Here is a 17,395-nt window from a genome sequence, read left to right as displayed (position 1 = left end):
CTCAATTATTAATAAACTCTCACATTACCTGGTTTTGGGGGTAGAACATCCACTGGTAGCTGCTGGGCATTGTGCACATACAAGTATAGACCGTAGGGGTCCATATCATCTAGCGCTTACCCCTGGAGGGGCCACTGAGAAATGACCCAGATCTCTCATACCTGTTCAGAGGCATCTGTACTAAACGCTTTCTTCTCCTCAGGAAGGGTATAGTAACCAAGACTATCATTTAGTAAAGCTCCACAGTTTGTACTCTGGTGGCTGGTGTTCAAAAAGACTTGAAAAGCTTAACACAAATAAATCACCAGGACCAGATTGCTTACACCCCAGGGTTCTCAAAGAACTCAGTCAGGTTAAAGCCAGGTTGTTATTCCTAATTTTTAAGGACAGCATACTGGCAGGAATGGTACCAGCTGTTTGGCGAAGGGCCAACAAGGTGCCAATATTTAAAAAAGGGCAGAGATATATTTCTGGAATCTACAAGCCAGTCAGTCTAACATCGATAGTATGTAAACTTTTGGAGGGGATGATAAGCGACCCTTCGGGGTTTGGTATGGATGGCTATGAGTAAGCGAGTGTAGACTTGTGAAACGCGTCAACCTTTGTCCTTGTCTGTGATGTATTGATGTCCAGTTTGGTGGAGACTACGGGTCTGACCTGCACCTGATCGCATCTTCCCACCTGAGCGGCTTACCTAAAATTGTTTCAGTCAATTACTATATCCCTCTTCAGGAGGGGTAAAGTAACCAAGACTGTATCATTAGTAAAGCTTCACAGGTTGTACCCCGGTGGCTGGCGTTCGAAAAAGACTTGAAAAGCTTAACACAAATAAATCACCAGGACCAGATGGCTTACACCCCAGAGTTCTCAAAGAACTCAGGTTATAGCCAGGCTGTTATTCCTAATTTTTAAGGACAGCATCCTGGCAGGAATGGTACCAGCTGTTTGGCGAAGGGCCAACAAGGTGCCAATATTTAAAAAAGGGCAGAGATATATTTCTGGAATCTACAAGCCAGTCAGTCTAACATCGATAGTATGTAAACTTTTGGAGGGGATGATAAGCCAATATTTAACAAAGGGCAGAGATACACTATATTACCAAAAGTATTGGGACACCTGCCTTTACACGCACATGAACTTTAATGGCATCCCAGTCCCAATCCTGATTATCCGGGTACTAGACATTGCCCCCATGCTGGGCCATCTCCCTCCCAAGCAGTCAGAGCCGATGCTAGCAGTCCTGCAGGATGGATTTAAGAGGAATCAACATACTTTGTACCAGATGAGCATACTTCCTATTTACTTTTTTGTGAGTGTTTTTTAACCACTTGCCTACTGGGCACTTAAACCCCCTTTCCTGCCCAGGCCAATTTTCAGCGCTGTCACATTTTGAATGACAATTACGTGGTCATGCTACACTGTACCCATATGACATTTGTATAATTTTTTGAGACCGCTATAGCTTTTTTTGGGGGGGGGGGGTCAATAATCAGGCCTGGGGTTTTTATTATTTGCTAAAAAAAAAATAAGACCAAAAATTTTGAAAAAATGTTTTTCTTAGTCTCTGTTATTAGGTGTAGTAAATAAGTAATTTTTCTCCTTTTACTGATGTGCGCTGATGGAGGGGTACTGATGAGGAGGCACTAATATGCTGAACTGACGGGCACTGATAAGGAGGCACTAATGGGACCTGATATTCTGCACTAAATAGGCACTAATATGCAGCACTAATGGGCACTGATAGGCACCACTAATAGGCTGCACTGATGAGGAGGCACTAATATGCAGCACTGATAAAGAGGCACTAATTTGTATTGCTGATAGGCGGACTGATAAACGGCACTGATAGGTGGCACTTATAGACAAAGATAGAGGGCAATGAAAGGCAGCACTGCTGGGCACTGTTGGGGCTGCACTGATGATCAGTGCCCTGATTGTCTGAACAGGTCTCCCCTGTAATCAAATGCTTCTGATTGGCTCTCCTCTCCTCACACTCTGCCAGTGTGAGGAAAGGAATGCCGATAACTGCATACCTCCCAACTTTTGATTTTTCAAATGAGGGCCACTTGAGGCGAGGGATGACTGCATCATGCTTAGCGCGGTGTGGCCAAAGTCTTACCAGTGGGAGGTGCTTAAAGGGCGTGGTTAAACAAAACCCAGACTTCCTTGTATAAAATATGCTTTGGTTGGTTTGTCTGTTTCTACCTTTAAAAAAGAACTTCATTAAAATAGTGAGGGACTGCATAGCAACCAGCAACTTTTGAGACAGTGAGGACTCAAGAAGTACTGTATATAATGTACTGTATTGTGTATATAGTGCAGGGGTCTGTATGGCAGAGCACAGGGGTTGGGGAGTGCTGCAGTCAGTGTCGGCTTTAGGATACATAACGTAGAGGGAGGGATGGAGGGTGAGACGGACAGAGGGGGGGAGAAAGAGAGGGGTGAGAGGAAGAGAAAAGGGGCGAGAGAGGGGGTTAGATAGAGGGGGTGAGAAAAAGAAAGGGTGAGAGATGGAGGGGAGAGAGAGAGGGGGGATGAGAGAAGTGCGAGACCCCTAGCCCTGGCTGCAGTCCCTGTCTGTGGGAAGGTGTTTGATGCTTGGTACGGTTCCTTCCATTCCAGCAGGATGCCAGCATTTGGTGAGGACAGGAGGTCACGGAGCTGCTCTGCTATTTCCAGGGGATCTGTCTGCTGTGAGGTGGAGTGGTCCCTGGCTGCTGTCACCTCCTTCCCGTCCTGATTCTCCGGCCCCCGGTCAGCCTGTCCTCCGGTCCTGGGAGGTCTTCATAGTTGTTCTTCCTCCAGGGCTATCGGTTCTTGCCGCCCTCGCTGCTCACCTTCCCCGTGGCCTCCTGGAAATGGGTACTGTCATTCTGTCCGCACCTTCGCTGTCCCGCTCCCTGCACCTGCTGTCACCAGACTCTCCATGACGAAGCCCCTTTTGGCCGATTGGTCAGTCTGCCTCTGGGCAACAGAATCCCAGCGAGGCAAAGCTCAAGCCGACATTGGTGATTAATCACAGGCAAATTAGGTGGCCGCAAGGTGACCGCCTAATTAAAGAGCCACCTCCGGCAGGGAGAAGTGAGCAGTGTCGGCTGAAAAAAAGCCCTGCTGGTGCCAGTGCCAGCAAGTCTCCTCCCTGTTTTGGGCTCCACTCCAGGACATTGCTTTAAATTGCCGGGACGCCGAATCCAGGATTGTTGGGAGGTATGGTATCCCCCATCAGTGTACGCCCCTGTCATTGGTCTGATGTAGAATGGTGTGGTGTGGTGGGCTGGGAGTGGGTGGGATATAGGTGGAAGGTGGGGGTGGGGCTAAGGGGTAGCTTGGGGGGTAGCAATGGGGAAAGAATAAGTGGGGGTGGGGTGGCGCTGAGGAAAGAGTGTTTGAAATAGAAGATATTGATGTATCAGAGAAGGGGGGAGGAGGGGATGGAAGGGTTGTGGGAAGATCGCTTGGTGGCTGGAAAGGATCTGAAATCAATGCCTCGGGCTAGTGGGGGTGAGAGCTGGGCTAGAGGATGGATTTTAATGACTGGTGAGTGGGAATGAAAGGGGATGCTGGAAGGGGTGGGTTGGCAATGAAGGGGGGGAGGGGGAGGCTGTGACAGCTAGGTAGGGAAATTACTGCAAGCAGTGGAGGAGTGAAGGAAATTATCACAGGCGGGGAGGCATGAAGCAGTGGTGCTAGCTAGTGGGAGAGGGATTATAGCGTGCTGCCCGGCTTGAATGGAGTGTTGCTGGCAGGGGAAGACACTGGCCAGATTGATCGTCAGCTGGGCTTGCAGAGGATGGCTCAGGTCTTTATGTTTCACTGTGCCGCTGCGGGAGCAAGAGAGACAGGAAGTCGAAGGCAGGGGGTGGAGCTGGGAGGTGGCCTACAAACTGTGTCATTGGTTGCTAGGACACTGGCGGTCCTAGCAACTAATGACCGTAATAAAGATTGATGCTCTGCTCACAGGAATCCTCGATGCAGTGTGTAAAAGCCCACACTACATCATTGAGGATACCAACACTGAGTGGAGCCCAGTGCTGCAACTTGCTTCGGGACTCCAGCCCAGATCCGTGGGACAGTCACGCAGAATCTGGAACAGTTGGGAGGTATGTAACTGGCATTTCCTTGTTTACATGTGATTGGACACTGCTGATCACATAGGTAAAGAGCTTCGTCATCGGCTCTTTATCGAGATAGGTGATACGCCGTGTCCCAGGGTGAGAGTGGAACAACGTCAACCCAGAATGAGAGGGCCCCTGCCCGCCCGTCATTTCACAATATGCCGGGCGGAAGATGGTTAAAAAAAACTCTGGTCTGACCACATCTGGAGTATTCCGTCCAGTTCTGGTCACCAGTCCTCAGAAGGGATGTGGTGGAGCTGAAGAGAGTCCAGAGAAGGGCAACAAAGCTTATAATGGTACTGGAGGACCTCAGTTACAAGGATCAACTACAAACACTAAACCTATTCTCCCTGGAGAAGAGACGCTTTGGAGGGGATATGAGAGCAATATACAAATACCTCAATTGCGATTCTACCACAGGGAGGAAACTATTCAGTCTCAGGGAGTGTAAGAGGACACGGGGCCACTCAATGAAATTGGAGGAGAAGCAGTGTAACCTTAAGCTGTGTAGGGGGGTTTTCAGGGTGACAAGGATGTGGAACTCTCTTCCACAATCGGTGGTGTCAGTGGGAAGTATTGATAGTTTAAAGAAAACTCTTGGATACGCATCTTAGTGAACACAGTAAACAGGGATATGGGAAATAATTTATTTTGTCATGAACACACCCACCCACAATTCAGGTTGAACTGGATGGACTGGTGTCTTTATTCAACCTTACCAACTATGTACCAAGGCTGCCAAGCCCAGACACCAGTTCCAAGCACCATTTAGGAGGATTTATTTTTGTAGATTATTTGCAGTGCTTTAAACAGAAGAGAAGGGTGAGGGTGCAGGAGACTCCAAAAACACACAAACCGGTACAGAAGGACAGCTTCTCAAGCACAAATCCTCTAAGAGCAGCCTTTGCTGGAGGTAGAGGGGATTGCCAGCTAATCTGAGACTCTGTGTGAGCAGTCCCAGTCTTAGCAACACCTTCTGGCATTCAACCCTGAAAAGCCAGCACATCCTCACCTGGAGTCCTAGGCAAAGGTCCTACTCACAATGTCCAAGGACAGCTGTCATCCAACCAACTTCCAAGGTCCTTCTCCAGCCCAGATTCCACAGGTGATGCCCTCCAGCAAGTATCTTTCAGTCCAAGTCCCTCAAGGCCCTTAGCCGAGCACATGCTGAGGCTTAACAACAGCTCTTCACTACACAGGCAGCATCCCAGCGGCACGGGCCCCAGGAGAATCAAGGCTATACAGGCCTCCCAAACATTTATCTTTTCTCTAGCCACCTTCTGGGCACCTTCTCCCAAGGATTGGCTGAGGTCCGATTAAAGGAAAAAAGAAAGGCCCCCAAAGGTGGTGGGACTATACAGGCGACTGGACACCCAAAGAAGACAGTAATGTTTTTTTTGTTCCTACAATACAGGGATGATGGCCACTGGCACCTAGGTACTAAGTGATGGGGGACCATACGAGGTCCGATTTAAATACTCATAACTTCAGTGGCTGATCCTCCTACCCTATTTCCGGAAGCTTCTGCCAGAGGTAGACAGAAGAAATCAACCACTATGCTTAGGGAAACCTGACAAGACCTAAGAAATAGATTGCTGCTCCACTGAGTACATTAGAGCCAAAAACTAGACTTAGAGAATTAATGCTACAATTAGTTTATTGCGTGTTCACAGTTTGAAATGTTTCTAGGTTTGAATTTCCTCTAAGTTCCACAAGGTGATGATCTCGGTTGAAGGGCTACCCACTCAGGATATCTCTATGGTATCCACTGACAGGAAATGCACTGGGAGAATAAGCCCCATTGTTGGTGCCAGTTGGATAAAAGAATTCCTATCCTTGGTGTCAGTGAGATAAAAAAGAGTCCCCTTGTTGAGGTCAGTGAGATAAAAGAAACTTCATCGTTGGTGTCAGTGAGATGAAAGAAGTCCCCTTGTTGTTGTCAGTGAGATAAAAGAAGCCCCATCCTTGGTGTCATTAGGATAAAATCAGTCCCATCGTTGGTGTCAGTGGGATAGATTAAGCCCCAAAGTTGGTGTCAATGAGAACAAAGTCTATCCCTAGCCCAGTATTGAGGGTCAGTGGTGATACTTACCTGATCATACTCTCCCGCTGCCTCTCTGCTGAGGTTGGAGTTCTATTTTCACTGTCAGAAAGGAGATCACTCCACCCAACAGTCGGGTATAATTGCAGTGCCTGGTGATGGAACCCAGCCATCCTCACCTCACTGACATTCTATACAGTCCTGGAACCTGTGAGGTGTGGACAAGATAAAGTTATATCGAGACCACTGTTCCTGATCTTTGCTGACAGTATTAGGACAGGAGATGTACCAGGGGATTGGAAGAAAGCTAACGTGATTCCATTATTCAAAAAGGGCCAGAGGCATATCCCAGGAAATTATAGGCCTGTCAGTCTGACATCAATAGTATGTAAACTTCTGGAGGGGATGATAAGGGACTATATCGTAGAGTTTGCTAAAGACAACAACATCATCAGCAGTAATCAGCACGGGTTTACAAATGGGCGTTCTTGTCAAACCAATCTCTTAACATTCTACGGGGAGGTGAGCTGTGAGCTTGATAGGGGGAGACCAGTGGATGTGGTGTACCTGGATTTCGCTAAGGCGTTTGATACAGTTCCCCACAAGCGCTTAATTTATAAAATAAGGTCTGCAGGTATCGATAGCAGGGTTTGCTCTTGGATACGGAACTGGCTTAAAAGGCGTGTCCAAAGGGTAGTAATAAACAGCGCATACTCAGACTGGTCTGAGGTGGTAAGCGGGGTCCCCCAAGGCTCAGTCTTGGGACCAACCTTGTTCAATTTATTCATAAACAACATTGAGGTCGGGATCAGTAGTTCGATATCAGTGTTTGCAGATGACACAAAATTGGGCAGGGCAATAACTGCACAGCATGAAGCAGATATCCTACAGAATAACCTGGTCAAAATTACAGAGTGGGCAACGACATGGCAAATGAGGTTTAATGTGGAGAAGTGTAAGGTTTTGCACTTGGGGACTAAAAACATAAAAACACAATACACGTTAGGAGGGGAACCCTTGGGGGAATCAAAAATGGAGAAGGATCTGGGAGTCTTGGTTGATGATAGATTAGGCAACAGCATGCAATGTCAAGCGGCAGCTGCCAAAGCCAGCAGAACATTAGCATGCATAAAGAAAGGGATGTATTCCAGAGATAAGTCTATAATCCTTCCACTTTATAAAACTCTGGTCCGACCGCATCTGGAGTATTCCGTCCAGTTCTGGTCGCCAGTCCTCAGGAGGGATGTGTTGGAGCTGGAGAGAGTCCAGAGAAGGGCAACTAAACTAATTAGGGGATTGGAGGACCTTGACTATGAAGAGCGTCTACAATCGCTCGATTTATTCTCCCTGGAGAAGAGACGTCTGAGGGGGGACATGATAACAATTTATAAATATCTTAATGGGGATCCCAGCTTAGAAAAAAAGCTGTTCATTCGAAGGGATTGCATGAGGACTCGAGGGCATACAATGCGATTAGAGGAGAAGCGTTTTAACCTCAGGCAACGTGGGGGGTTCTTTACTGTTGGGGCTACAAGATTGTGGAATTCTCTACCACAAGAGGTGGTTTCTGCGGGAAGTATGGTGGCTTTCAAAAGACTCTTAGACGTACATCTCAAGGATCAGAACATTCAGGGGTATGTGAGATGATTACAGCCACACACACCTACACAGGTTGAACTAGATGGACTATTGTCTTTATTCAACCTCACCTACTATGATGGGACAGTAGATTAAATCCCGGAACTGTCCTACAGCATCTGGGTCAGGCCGTGACAGTCTAGGCAATGCGGCGGCTCGATGGGAACCCTGGAAATCCTGGTACGCTATTCACTTTGGACTGTGATGATAGGCCTTACTGTGGTTGATGTTTTTTTCATACTTTGTCTCTTTTTGTCTCCTGTACTTTCGTTCCTTTCCTTCCCTACTACCTTTTTTTTTCTTCTTTCCTCGCCTAGTTCCTTCCCCCTTCCTCACATTTGCGACCTCTTCGCAGAAGCATTCCTGCGCATATCCCTGCTGGGATGAGGCACGGTTAGCTGAAGTTGTTGCGCCTGGGGGGGCCGTGCCTCCTCTGTTCGGGTCGCAGGTTGTTCCCAATAGGGGTGCCCGACCCTGCACTGGGGTTTGGCTCCCTTGGGTGGCCCTGGGGTGGGTTGAAGTTGTACCACTGGTTTGATCGCAGAATACATTATTTCTTGCTGCTTTATTCACATGTTCCCTGCGTGGCAACATAGCAAATCACGAATTTGTCTGTGTCACTACTGTATCTTCCATACTGTTGAGTTCCTATTGTTATTTTATGTGTTGTTCAAGTTAAAAACCAATAAACATTATTGAACATAAAAATGACAAGGCCGTTTTTCACACTACGAGACGTTTCTTGGGGCTTCAGTTCCTCTGAGATCCACAAGGTGGTGATCTCACTTCCACCCAGACAGGAAGTCTCTATGGAAGACAGGAAGTGATGTCAGGTATAAATAAGATGTTCCAGGTGAGAGGTGAGTTGGGAAGACGTCGAGAGGAGTGGCAGCAGAGAAGGTAATTATTATTATTATATAGTATTTATATAGTGCCGACAGTTTACACAGCGCTTTACAACTTGAGGGTAGACAGTACAAATACAATACACTTTAATACAGTAGGAATCAGAGAACCCTGCTCGTTAGAGCTTAATAAGATCTTATTTTCTATTTACACCCAGTAACCCCTCTCGTCATGTCTGTCCTCTTCCTCCATAGTCACTGTGACGTCTTTTATCTCCAGCAGATGATGATAGACACATATATAGTGCGGAAACGTAGATTACCCCTTCAAGGTCAGAATATTTCCCCACTTACGTGGCCAGAACATTTCCTTCATTTGTGGAGATGTGTAACCATAAAAATGTCTTGTAACGGGGGATGAGGGTCAAATTCGGGTTGTACTGAAGTTTGATCCCAATTTCCAAAATTCGAATATGGTTGATTAATTTTGGTGCTCACCCATAATGCTCTGCACAGCCTTTGTACCTGATCAGCAGCCCATAATTGGGGAGGTGGACCACCCCAACCTTTTACTATACTATGTGTCTGAGATCAGTCAATAGGTGGAAATGGGGGATATCTCTGCCGCTCACTATAAGGAGAGTCTAATATAAGTGGATATTGAGGGAGGAGATTGATAATCCCATCCCTTACTATAATAGGGGGTCTGAGATCAGCCTTAGCATAAATATTTTGGGTTAGTTATAGAGAGCGGGTTAATCGGAGTGGGAGAAGGTGGGTCATTGTCTGGGTTCTCCTAAGGAAGCCACACTCCAGGCAGGGGGCAGCAGCCAAACAACAGCAGCCGATGCTTTCTGCAAGCTGGGCTCCGCTAAGGAAAAGGTGGTGAACAATGAGGTGTCAGACCACACTTGGGTGTCATGGAGGGAAGATCAGGAAAGCACTGAGGAAGAGCAGGGACATGTTGGAAGAGGGAGAAGGGTGTCCAAGGTGAGGGGAACTTCACAGTAGATGGTAGAGCTCAGCCATCAACAGACATCTGGTGGCCATGGTCTCTGCACTGTAACCCTTTATATACCCATCCTAATGTTGTACAAACAATACAGACCAGATAATTCTCCACTATCTGTCTACAGAGAACCCCACGTAGATCACGTGACCACATCAATGAGGATGGAGGAGGACCGGAGTCACATGACTGAGAGGATACTAAACCTCACCCTGGAGATCATCTACCTGCTGACCGGAGAGGTGAGGAGCATTTTGGGAGGTCACGTGACATCACTCTTATCTCTAATAATTAAACACAGACCTGACCGGAGAGGTGAGGAGGATTCTGGGATTCTAATATGATATTCCTATTGGTTCCTCAATACAGAGATTTCCTCTTCTGAAGTCAGGTGATCATATGACCATCACAGTGCCTCCATGTGACTCCCTAAAACCTGAGAGACACAACATGGAGAAGATTCTAGAAGTCACCAAGAAGATGATGGAGCTGCTGACAGGAGAGGTGAGCGGTGCTGGGAATTCTGGGACATTATCCAGTAACAGACAAGGGATGTGTCTGGATGGTGACTGTATCATTGTGTGTGTCAGGTTCCTATAAGGTGTCAGGATGTCACTGTCTATTTCTCCATGGAGGAGTGGGAGTATTTAGAAGGACACAAGGATCTCTACAAGGACGTCATGATGGAGAATCAGCCGCCCCTCACATCACCGGGTAAGAGGAGACTTTATTGTAAAGGAGAGAGCAGTACGGAGGCTCCACCTAGATCCCCCATCATCTGATAAACACATAGAAACAATGTATTCAGTCAGTGTGTGTGTTTCCTACAGATGGATCCAGTAATGGGAACCCACCAGAGAGATGTCCCCGTCCTCTGTATTCCCGGGATTCCACACAGGAAGTTCACACCATCCCTCACCATCATCAGGTAGATAAGGAACAATCGCTAGTAGTTTTGATTGATACACAAGCATGTTTGTTACATTAAAGGTCCTTTTATATCTTCAGAATGTAAACCTCCATGATTATAATACTAATGTTAAAGAAGAGTATGAAGAGGATGAAGAATATGGGGTGATGATGGGACTTTCTGAAGGACACAAGGATCTCTACAAGGACATTATGACGAAGCCACCTAATAACAGAAACTCACTAGAGAGATGTCCCCATCCTCTGTATTCCCGGGATTCCACACAGGAAGGTCACACCATCCCTCACCATCATCAGGTAGGTGGAGTTGAGGGTCGGGAACATAAAGTGATTGAACCCTCTGACATGTGGAGACGATGTGTGGACTCTACAAGATGATATTTTCTATGTGATCTCACATCATAAATACTTCTATGTTACAGATGTTATTTTCTGCCATTCTGTTGGTTTAGGGTGAAGATCTGATGAACATAAAAGTTGAGGGTGAAGAGGAAGAGACATATGTGAGGGATGATCAGCAATATATGGAGGAGGATGGAATGATGATTACATTCATAGAGGAGGACACTTCTCCAGAGATCAGCACAGGTGAGCCGTAATATATTATTCTCTTATCTCTGCACATGGATTGGTCCAGATTGAGATGGGAGCTGAGTGATATCAGCTATTAATAGGTTGATAATGGTCCCCTCCCTGTACTGATACCCGTCCTGGGGTTCAGCTGGCAGTATTAGGTTGTGTGTCACTCCTAGTTACAGTAGCACAGATATGAGAACACAGATTGAACCTTTCTTAGGTTGGTCCCTCTTCTTCCAGCAGACTTATAGCTAAATGTTACCATAAAACTCTATTACCAGTCTTGTTGGGATAAAAAGTAAGCAGTATTTTGTTTATCAGAGATCTCATGACCCAGTGCCTAGACTTGTGGTTGTGTAAAGAGCATGGACCTCCCAGTTCCCATTGGTTCCTGCTCTTCTGACAAGGCTGTGTAAATGTAGAAGTTATCTGGGAGGAGGACCGAAGGCCCTTTGACTGAAGAGGGGAAGAGTCCCAGCTGGTTGGGACATCCACAGAGAACTTCTTCTCACTCATATCTACCTGATCCAGATGGAATCTTGATGGAAGTGAACTAACCCTCTCAGATCTATTGATGATGTTTTTATATTTTTCCAGGACACGCCATGGAGAAACCCTCAAAGGATCGTCTCACTTTATCTCCAATTTGTAAAATGGAAGATGAGGACATCACAGGAGATTGTGTCAGAGAAAAGACAATGATCTCCACTATGGATGGTGGACTTCACAGTGTGGATAGACCATGTAATCCCTCTGACTCTGAGCAACCTCATACTGTGAGGGATGGTGCCGGAATTCAGGGGGAGAAGACATTTCCCTGTCCTGAATGTGGGGGAAGTTTTAGCTCTGCATTAAGTCTTTCTCTGCATCAGAGGTCCCACGCGGGTGAGAAACTTTATTCCTGTTCTGAGTGCGGGGAAAGTTTTTTTCATTTGGGAGAATTCATTAAACATCAAAGATCTCACACGGGGAAGAAACCGTATTCCTGTTCTGAGTGCGGAAAATGTTTTTCAGAAAGGAGCAGTCTTTACAGACATCAGAGGATGCACACGGGTAAGAACCTGTATTCCTGCTCTGAATGCGAAAAATGTTTTACACAGAAATGCATCCTTGTTCGTCATCAAAGAACACACACAGGGGAGAAGCCATATTCCTGCTCCAAGTGTGGAAAATGTTTTACACAGAAACACATCCTTGATCGTCATCAAAGGATTCACACAGGGGAGAAGCTTTATTCCTGCCCCGACTGTACAAAATGTTACACGTGGAAAGAAGAACTTGTTAACCATCAAAGATCACACACAGGGGAGAAGCCGTATTCCTGTCCTGAATGCGGGAAATGTTTTACAGCAAAGAACACTCTTACCAGACATCAGAGATTACACACGGGTGAGAATCTGTATTTCTGCTCTGAGTGTGGGAAATGTTTTACACAGATGTACACCCTCATCCATCATCAAAGAACTCACACAGGTGAGAAGCCGTTTTCCTGCTCCGAGTGCGGGAAATGTTTTTCACAGAAGCCCACCCTCCTTCGTCATCAAAGATCTCACACAGAGGAGAAGCCTTATTCCTGCCCCAAGTGCACAAAATGTTACAAATTTAAAGCCGAACTTGTTAAACATGAAAGATCTCACACGGGTGAGAAGCCGTATTCCTGCCTTGAGTGTGGAAAATGCTTTTCACGAAAGTTCAGTCTTACTGAACATCTGATACGCCACGCGGGGACAAAGCTGTTTTCCTGCACCGAATGTGAGAAATGTTACGTACGGAAACAAGAACTTGTCAGACATCAAAGGACTCACACGGGGGAGAAGCCGTATCCCTGCCCTGTGTGTGGGAAATGTTTCCCAGGGAAATCAGAACTTGCCAGACATCAAAGATCCCACACGGGGGAAAAGCCGTGTTCCTGCCCTGAGTGCGGGGAATGTTTCCCAGGGATACCAGAACTTGCCAGACATCAAAAATCCCACACGGGGGAGAAGCCTTATCCCTGCCCTGAGTGCGGGGAATGTTTCCTAGGGATACCAGAACTGGTCATACATCAAAAATCTCACACGGGGGAGAAGCCTTATCCCTGCCCTGAGTGCGGGGAATGTTTCCTAGGGATACCAGAACTTATATCACATCAAAAATCCCACACGGGGGAGAAGCTGTATCCCTGCCCTGAGTGCAGGGAATGTTTCCCAGGGATACCAGAACTCGTCAGACATCAAAAATCTCACACGGAGGAGAAGCCGTGTTCCTGCCCTGAGTGCGGGGAATGTTTCCCAGGGATACCAGAACTCCTCATACATCAAAAATCTCACACGGGGGAGAAGCCTTATTCCTGCCCTGAATGCGAGGAATGTTTCCCAGGGATACCAGAACTCGTCATACATCAAAAATCTCACACGGGGGAGAAGCCTTATCCCTGCCCTGAATGCGAGGAATGTTTCCCAGGGATACCAGAACTCGTCATACATCAAAAATCCCACATGGGGGAGAAGCCTTATCCCTGCCCTGAATGCGAGGAATGTTTCCCAGGGATACCAGAAATCGTCATACATCAAAAATCCCACATGGGGGAGAAGCTGTGTTCCTGCCCTGAGTGCGGGGAATGTTTCCCAGGGATACCAGAACTCGTCATACATCAAAAATCTCACACAGGAGAAGCCATGTTCCTGCCCTGAGTGCGGGGAATGTTTCCCAGGGATACCAGAACTGGTCATACATCAAAAATCCCACACGGGGGAGAAGCTGTTGTCTTGCCCTGAGTGAGGGAAATGTTTTTTTCCAGGAGCCTGGAGAACCCACACCACTAAGATGGATTAGTTTAGAAATGTCTATATTTTGCTGTACATCAGAGATCTCGCCTTGATATACGTCCCCAAAAATAGGTGGCTGAAGAGTGGATGCTGTGGGAGCTTCATAATACATGGACATGATCCTTTCCTTGGCTTGAAGGCCAATTTCGAGAAACAATCTTCTCTTTCCAATCTACTTTTGATTTTCCCTTTTTCTTGTGTTGTTCCTCATTTTCCTTCTATTTTATGGTTTGTTTATTTGTATGGGTTTTGGCCTCTCAGGTGCACCCCAGAACCACATGGGGTATACCTCAGTATTTTTGGGGATTTAGGTTTAGACTTATAAGCATAACATGTGTGGAGACTGCTAAGTTACAGGAGATCCTATTCTTGACATCTACATTTTTTTTAGGAAGTCTCCATCACAACCTCTAAGGTTTCTTTTCTTTTGAGTTTGAGGCCTTAACCTCCTTAGGACCATACGGAAGAGACCGTAGCGCCAATCTGAGTGTAGTATTAGAATGTACACAATTTAATAATGGGTTAATAACTCACAAGAGTGAGTACGGCACATGTCAAGCGGTAGACCTCTCTGCCCAGTCCTGACCGCTGCAATCAGTGTAATCCTCAGTCATGGCCACAATGGTGGATTCCAGGGCTGATGGAGAAGCACAGGGGCTGACGGCTGAGATGCAGGAGGCGTGGTAGCATGCGTTCGGAGCATGCAAGCTCCTTCACCAGGCCATGTAGCGGCCATGTTGGATGTGGTCTTACAGGAGCAGCGGACTACTTGTAGAGTCACCTCTTTAGGAGCCCACGCTTGTATTGTACTGTGGACTGGCGCCTCCTACGGGCACAGCGATGTACCTATACATTGCTGGCCTCTTCCGGGTACAGGATGAAGGAACAAATAGATTAACATGTGCTAGGGACACACTTACCCCTTTGATTGCCCCTAGATGTTAACCCCTTCCCAGCCAGTGTCATTGTATTAGCACTGATCACTGTATTATTGTCACTGGTGATGTCACTGTCAGTTCCCACCCAGTGTCAGTTGGTGTCAGATTTCCCACCGCACTATTAAAGTCCCACTATAACCCCTTCCCAGCCAGTGTTAGCCCCCGAGATGTTAATTCCTTCCCAGCCAGTGTTATTAGCACAGTGGCATTGTATAATATAAGCACTGATCAATGTATTAGTGTCACTGGTGATATCAGTGGCAGTTAGTCAGCCCCCACCCCAGTGTCAGCATCAGATTGCCCCCCAAACTATCATATTCCCACTATAACCCCTTCCCAGCCAGTGTCATTAGTACAGTGACAGTATATATTATTGGCACTGATCACTGTGTTAGTGTCACTGGTTATGTGTCAGTTGGTGTCAGATTGTCTGCCGCACTATCACAGTCCCACTGTAACCCCTTCCCAGCCAGGGTTAGCCCCCAAGATGTTAATCCCTTCCCAGCCAGTGTCATTAGCACAGTGGCATTGTATAATATTAGCACTGGTCACTGTATTATTGTCAGTGGAGATTTCAGTGGCAGTTAGTCAGCTCCTGCAACACTAATACAGTCCCACTATAACCGCTTCCCAGCCAGTGTCATTATTAAAGTGACAGTCAGTGTATAGTATTATCACTGTATTAGTGTCACTGGTGATATCAGTGGCAGTTACCCCCCACCCACTGTCAGCGTCAGATTGCCCACCACACTATCACAGTCCCACATACCCCCTCCCAGCCAGTGTCATTAGTAGTGTATAGTATTTGCACTGATCACTGTGTTAATGTCACTGGTTATGTAAGTGGCAGTTAGTTCCTCCCAGTGTCACATGGTCAGATTGCCCACCACATTATCACAGTCCCACTATAACCCCCTCCCAGCCAGTGTCATTTGTACAGTGTATAGTATTGGCACTGATAACTGTGTCACTGGTGATGTAAGTGGCAGTTAGTCAGTTAGTGTCAGATTGTCCGCCGCACTATCACAGTCCCACTATAACCCCTTCCCAGCCAGTGTCATTAGTACAGAGGCAGTATATAGTATTAGCACTGAGCACTGTATTAGGGTCACTGGTGATGTCAGTTAGTGTCAGATTGCACGCCACACTATCACGGTCCCACTATAAGATTCTAATCCCCGCCAATACTACTTTAAAAAAAAAATCCCAGTATATATCCCGTAGTTTGTAGACGCGATAACTTTCACACTAACCAATCACTATACACTAATTGAGATTTTTTTTTTGTAATTTTTACCAAAGACATGTAACATAATACATTTTGGCCTAAATTTATAAAGAAATTTGATTTTTATTGTTAATTTTTATGATATGTTTTATGGCAGAAATTAAAAAATATTGTTTTGATTTTTTTTTCACAATTTTAAGTCCTTTTTTTTTTGTTTATATAATAAAAAAATAAAATAAAAACCGCAGTGGTGATCAAATACCACTAAAAGAAAGCTCTGTGTGTGTGGAAATAAATTAAAATATATATTAATAAAATAAAGTAGCGCAGTGCTGAATAGCAAAAATGACCTGGTCATGAGGGGTGATAAAACTTTCCGGAGGGCAAGTGGTGAAACTGGCCATAGACCCGTGGAATTGTATTCGTAATGTAGCACTGCCCCCTGTAGGAACTGCTGAATGGTGTCTTGATGGGCTCCCCTGGTTCACGGGTATAATTAGATGAAGTTCCTGGATCCCGCCTTGCTCCTGTTGGCTCTTCACAGAGATAAATAGTCTAGGGGGTGTTGGTTTTTTTGTTGTTTATTGATAATTTGGGATAGGAGAAGGGAATAGTGGGATACTCCAACTGAACTATTCGTATAGATGAGGACTTCTATCTACAGAACTTCTTTTGTGATCAGGAACAGCCAGGCTGTTAATCCACACTGCCACAAGTGTAGATGGGGTTAAGTCTCTTGCTCTCTTTACTCTCTGACAAGACGACTTGGTGAAAGATATCTTATATTCAGGACACTCTCTCTAGCATCCCCTTTCGGGTGAAACCCTTCCGCTGACTATTCTAGGAGCAGGGGTGACCCCCCTCAGGTCAGGCCCCTTGACACGAGTTTCTGTACTCACTGTACTGCAGAGACAGATCCTCCAGTGTCTCCCCTATCAGTCAGCTTCCCTGGACCTCCCGGTTCAGCTCCTCACTGCTACTCTTCCGGCCCTCAGGATGACCCCCTGAGGCCGCATGGCACTTCTACAGAGGAGGCAGCCTCCGCTCCCCAACGAAAGACCTCAAGCACATGTGCTCCTGGCTTTTATACAGTATGCCAACATGCACTGAGGCAACTTTCCCTCTGCCAATCATCAGTACTGTATCAAAAGCCCAGGCACCCATTCGTCAGGTTTGCTCCCACTGTCCCACATGCCTCCCTATTGGACCAGCGTGAAACACTCTCTAGACAGAATGAGGTGCACTCTGAGAACAATGAGCAGACCTCA

The 17,395-nt window shown here is 46.4% G+C and overlaps 3 protein-coding genes across 3 annotated transcripts in view; all 3 read left to right on the top strand.

Annotated features, from left to right (window-relative positions):
* LOC309562622 (uncharacterized protein) overlaps window positions 1-17,395 on the top strand; it is a gene marked incomplete at its 3' end in the record, with an annotated part of 500,517 nt that overhangs the window by 357,093 nt on the left and 126,029 nt on the right. The window lies entirely within an intron of this gene.
* Window positions 1-17,395, top strand: part of LOC309562780 (uncharacterized protein) — a 215,418-nt gene that overhangs the window by 116,053 nt on the left and 81,970 nt on the right. The window lies entirely within an intron of this gene.
* LOC309563943 (uncharacterized protein) lies at window positions 11,757-13,826 on the top strand (the record flags this gene model as incomplete). The annotated part of the gene is made up of 1 exon (XM_082268574.1): window positions 11,757-13,826. The coding sequence occupies exon 1, from the start codon at window positions 11,760-11,762 to the stop codon at window positions 13,824-13,826; it is 2,067 nt and encodes a 688-aa protein (XP_082124700.1). The 5' UTR covers window positions 11,757-11,759.

Source organism: Pelophylax lessonae (genome assembly GCF_965119305.1).
Source record: "Pelophylax lessonae genome assembly, chromosome: 9".
NCBI lineage: Eukaryota > Metazoa > Chordata > Amphibia > Anura > Ranidae > Pelophylax > Pelophylax lessonae.
The sequence above is the reverse complement of the archived record's forward strand: the minus strand, read 5'-3'. Positions and strand labels throughout refer to the sequence as shown.